This window comes from Sinocyclocheilus grahami, unplaced genomic scaffold (assembly GCF_001515645.1).
Source record: "Sinocyclocheilus grahami isolate Dianchi unplaced genomic scaffold, SAMN03320097.WGS_v1.1 scaffold1837.1, whole genome shotgun sequence".
Classification (NCBI taxonomy): Eukaryota; Metazoa; Chordata; class Actinopteri; order Cypriniformes; family Cyprinidae; genus Sinocyclocheilus; species Sinocyclocheilus grahami.
Window position 1 is genome coordinate 61,773 of NW_015507016.1, and position 5,315 is coordinate 67,087.

General features: G+C 37.6%; 1 protein-coding gene across 1 annotated transcript in view; it reads right to left on the reverse strand.

Annotated features, from left to right (window-relative positions):
- LOC107572946 (microtubule-associated serine/threonine-protein kinase 3-like) overlaps window positions 1–5,315 on the reverse strand; it is a 61,233-nt gene that overhangs the window by 19,119 nt on the left and 36,799 nt on the right. Inside the window, exons 14-19 of the mRNA XM_016259383.1 lie at window positions 5,229–5,268; window positions 4,112–4,280; window positions 2,143–2,281; window positions 1,928–2,060; window positions 1,655–1,820; window positions 1,425–1,526 (exon numbers count right to left, since the gene is read on the reverse strand). Of these exons, the coding sequence (XP_016114869.1) occupies window positions 1,425–1,526; window positions 1,655–1,820; window positions 1,928–2,060; window positions 2,143–2,281; window positions 4,112–4,280; window positions 5,229–5,268 (749 nt within the window). The remainder of the gene's footprint in view (window positions 1–1,424; window positions 1,527–1,654; window positions 1,821–1,927; window positions 2,061–2,142; window positions 2,282–4,111; window positions 4,281–5,228; window positions 5,269–5,315) is intronic.

Below are 5,315 nucleotides of genomic sequence, written 5' to 3' on the forward strand. Positions count from 1 at the left end.
GTCATATCATGTATTTTCTAGGGCTGTCAAAATGGCTGAAAAACTAAATTAAAATTAAATCAATTATAATTCTAATTTAAAATGCATAATTTCAGTTAGGGTGAAGAAAAGCATTTGGCTTCCATTCCGAGGCCACAAGAGGGCGCATCGAGCAAAATATTACTAATGCACAGATAACATGACTGACTATCTGTGAAAAAGTGCATAATGTTTATAAACCATATATAATGAAGTTGCTTAAACAACTATAAACAAAACAGCATCATGTATGTATGCATAATTTAATACAAAGGGCGGACAGCCAATCACACAGAGTGCATTTTTCATTTAAAACCATGAGATGCAGTGGGATGGGGAAAAAACCCGCCATAAAGTCTCGATATATGTTTTTTAAAAAGTTAAACCTACATTCATTTTACATGGCTTTCTAAACATGCGGCGGCTCTCTTGTGCAAGATGCGAGTGCAACGCTGATAGATGTCCCTCTGGAAAATGCGCTAAATATGTGTTCTGTGTAAATGGCTTGGTTTCAGTTTTGATGTAAACAAGATCTTCTCCGCATTGATGATTTCTTTTTCCGCAATATTTTTAATGAACAACGCAGCAGCGCCGCATCTAGTGGCTTCAACTGGATAGGCTAACAAAAACATTATAATGCAACGACACTTACATCGTCATCGCATCTCGTGCGGTGCGCCGCTGATAAGGCTGCCACCTTAACGCACACCTAAAATTCGAATGCAACATTTTTACATTAGAATGTGGATTTTTATTTTAAATTTGACAAATATTCGAAAAAAATTGACAGCCCTAGTATTTTCTGTCATTTCTTTTCACTTGAGGTGATGTTAGTTTTTCATACAATCTTTTGTATTTTTCATGACCATTTTTGGCCCTTTGCAGAAGCAAAAAAAAAAGTCTAATTTTAATTCAGAGGAACAAAAACAATGCATCTTCATGAATTACATGTATTTCTAAAAATTCAAAAACACAAACAATATATAATTATTTACAAAAATTAAAATGTAATTATTAAATTAAATTTACAAAAACACAATAAAAATTCATTATTAATTCATTAATGAACAAATTAAATTATAAAAAAAACAATAATTATATACACACAATTATAAAAATGTCAAAAATATATATAAAAATTGAATTATATAATTTACAAAATTAAAAAAATATTTAAATTAAAAAATTTATTATATATAATTTATAAAAACAGCTAGATAAATTTGTTGAATCAGTTGTTGAAGTTCAGAACGACATGTTTTATCAGCTTTGTTTCAATATATGCTCTTTTTAAAACACTCTTATGAACCCTTGGAAAAAATAACAAGCTAACTATACCTAGGTAACAATTATACTAAAGAGGATTTTTAACAACTCCTATCGGCTACATATGAATGTCAAAGCACCTCTTCCAAGCCTCTCCTGTGGGTTTTGGTTCAGTAATCGTGTGATCAAGTCCTGGGCGTCTACAGGAAGGGCATCATCTCCATCTGGCCAGATAATCTCATCTGCATAAGGAACACAGTGTATCAAATCCTTTTACGGTGGTTTCATTTTAAACCAGTTGGTGAAGCTTCCTGATCCTTTAATGGTATCTGTGTCCTGCCAGCTGACAGGGCAGTTCATCTGAACTCACCACTCACAACCTGTCCAAAAAGCTCTTCCGGTGTGTCTCCGAAAAACGGCACACATCCCAAAAGAAACTCGTACAGGATGACGCCCATGGCCCACCAGTCGACAGGCTTCCCGTAGCCCTGCCGCAAAATCACTTCTGGAGCAATGTACTCCGGGGTGCCACAAACCTATGAATACAACAAATAAAACAATGCGAAACAAAGACTGATTCTATATTAATATCAATAAAGTGTCTTGAAAATTGGCATAGATTGAGTATTATGTTCTTGCCCACCTGCTTATCGATAAACTCCCTAGTGTCTTTCTCAATGTGGCCCTCGTACAGATTGGTTGTCATGTTCATGAGGCCGATTTTGGAGAGCCCAAAGTCAGTGAGTTTAATATGTCCCATTGAAGTAATCAAAAGGCTGCGAAGGGTTAACAGAACTGGTTAACAACAGTTACACTGACATACAGTTGCATAAATGAGGTCTGCAGTTCTTTTCTCACTTGTCTGGTTTGAGATCTCTGTGCACAATGCCATAACTGTGGAGGTACTCCAGCGCTAGAACAGTCTCCGCAAAGTACATCCTGGTCATATCCACAGGAAGTGGGCCCATGTTCTTTAGCAGAGTGGCACAGTCACCACCTGGAGATCATATCAGCCCAGACATATTTATACATGGTACATACATATACATTATATGTACACATGTATTATTAATAATTTATGAATTAAATCTAAACAATTTGCAATGGTAACACTTTACTGAAAGCCTTTATGTATGATACATAATAAAGTTATTCATAATGTACATTGTAATGCATTATATCTTTCCATAAATAATGGTAACCAAAGTTAAAATGCATCATAATATTTGAAAGTTTGCTTGTCATGTGTTTTAATGCATTACACTATCTAAATAAATAGATAAGTATTATAATGTATTAACAAAAAACAGTAATATTGTGACATATTGCAATTTAAAACAATGCTTTTCTATTTTAATATACTTTAAAATATAATTTATTTCTGTGATGCAAAGCTGAATTTTCATCAGCCATTACTCCAGTCTTCAGTGTCACATGATTCTTCAGAAATCAGTCTAATGATTTACTGATTTATCATCAATGTTGGAAACTGTTGTGCTGCTTAATATTTTTGGACGCTGTGATACTTTTTTTTCAGGATTCTTTGATGAATAAAAAATGAAAAAGAACAGCATTTAATCTTTTCTAACAATATAAGCCTTTACTATCACTTTTGATCATTTTATCACATGAATATATGATGAATATAAGTATTAATTTTGTTTTGTTTTTTCAAAAAAGGAAAGTAATACTGCTCACAAACTTTTGAAGGGAGGTATATATTGTTACAAGAGATTTCTATTTCTACCGACCATCCAGAGTAGTCACTGAATAAAACTATTTAAATGCCTTTAAAGTCCCCATGAAATCAAAATTAAAGTTTTTTGGGTGTTAGTATCAATATGTTAGTCTTGAGCCTTAAAATGCGCATTTATAAGATATAAGCATTCAAAGCTTGCCGTTCGGCACTTCCGCCAAAACGGCTCAACGATTTTTGACTTCATCTTCTCATCAAATCTTCTGACCAATCAAATGCTCTCTAAATCCGAAGCGCCCGCCCCCTGCATTATAAATAGACGCTGAAGCGGCTGAGATCGGTCACTTGTTCACAGTGTAGGATTTCCTGCACAGTGTAGTATTTCCTGTACAGTGAATGGCTCGAAGTGCACAATGTAGGCAATAGGGAAGGATTCAGACAGTGTAAATATGCTTTCGATTGGTGCAAATGAGGTCTGGTTTCACGTTGTGTCACGCGAACCGCGGCAGCACACACAGTCTGATCCGGACTTTGGCTCCGGTCCAGTGATGCGATCGCACGGAGCAGATCATATGTGCGAGTCGGCATATATTAAAAACTTTTACAACTACACAGTCTCAGCATGATTATGACCACTATTTTGTTTTACTAAGAGTTTCATATTTAATCTAGGAGGTACTCTATTAGACTGTGGCTGTCAAATGCGGCTTTACCGAGATCAACGGCTCTGGCCCTAGCAGATATAAACAAAACGTTATTAGCTATTTTTAAAAAAGGGGGCGGGGCTGCTTGATATGTCCAGCCCTCTCTTCCTGTTTCAGTTGAAATTACGTCACCACATAGAATAATGCTGCGTGTTTCAAAGCACTTCAGGGGACCTTTAAGTATTTCTCCCCTCATAGTAAATGGTTCTCTTTGTGAGCTTTGACTGTTCATATGACAATATGCATTTATAAGATACATGTTTACATGTTATGTTTGAATTATGTTGCCTTAAAAGCTGGAATACACTACACAATCCTAAAACCAGAATTTTAAAATGTTAGGCATCATACACTTACTGACTTTGTAATAGTCACAGAGAACAAACTGGCCATTATACACCAAATGACAAATGACTGTAGCCATTACCTTCCACGTACTCCATGACCATGCACAGATGTCTGCGGGTCTCGAAGGAGCAGAACATGCTGACCACAAAGGGATTCTCTGCAAACGTCAGGATGTCTCGCTCCACAAACACCTGCTGGATCTGGTTCCGCAGAATCAGGTTTTGTCGGTTGATCTTTTTCATCGCATGGTGTCCCGGCGCGAAGAAACAAAACCCATTACAAAAGAGGCATTTGTTGCATCCAGTGGGGACTGATTATAATGATTTATACGGTCTTTTTACGCGTTACGTTGCGTATCGCGCCGCGTAAACATAAAATCATGTCTGCATTTGTGATCGGAGAAAAGACAAAAGCGCTATTCTACACTGCTCAAAACTCGCATTTGAATCATCAGTGGCAAATTCTTTAAATATAAAAAACTTACAGGTTGCGAGTCAGAAGAGCCAGACTGTCCTTGCAAAGTTGGAACTGCCCCCCTTTATAAAACATCTTTTGTGTGTAGACGGCACTGTAGGCTACTCTGCAGGTTCAGGAAACAGTCCTCCATAAAACGCGCTGCACACATCTGAATATTTGGTTTGAACTGTTCTGGAACAGTGTTGTAAATACAACTTAACCACTGATTTCTAGTCGTGTCCTCTTTTGCAAGGCCAAACAATGTAGTTTCACTTTCACAATGAAACACAGCGTCACACACACGTCGGGCTTGAGTGAGCGGCCGGCGGATTCGACGAAGGAGCATCCGGTGGGCTTGCAGCAACAACATGTGACGACCCCGTGCTGGACTCTGCTTCGTCCACAGTGAAAGCGGATCCGGTGATCCACAGCGTGAAGTTGATGTATTTCCTCAGCGACCAGCAAGGATCAGCTCCAGGCATGACGAAGTGGATATCGTCCTCGTTTAGAAGGCCAAACAAGGTAGTTTCGCATTTCATAACGAAACACACAGCGTCTTCACGACATGGCGGCGGCAACAACAATACTACAGCGAGAATAAAAGTTACACCTTCTTTATTTGCGTGAACATTTGGGCGTTGTTATGCAAATTTTCCCACACAGTGACGTAGACGTGGGGGCGTGTTAGAACGAGCCATTTAGGAGGGCGTGGACAAGTCTTAACTTTTATAAAGAATATCTCTTTGGGTTTGAGACTTCAGTCTTTGCAACTTTAGGGATCTTATCTATTCATGAACAGCTTGTAACACTCCAAAGAGAAAGGAAAA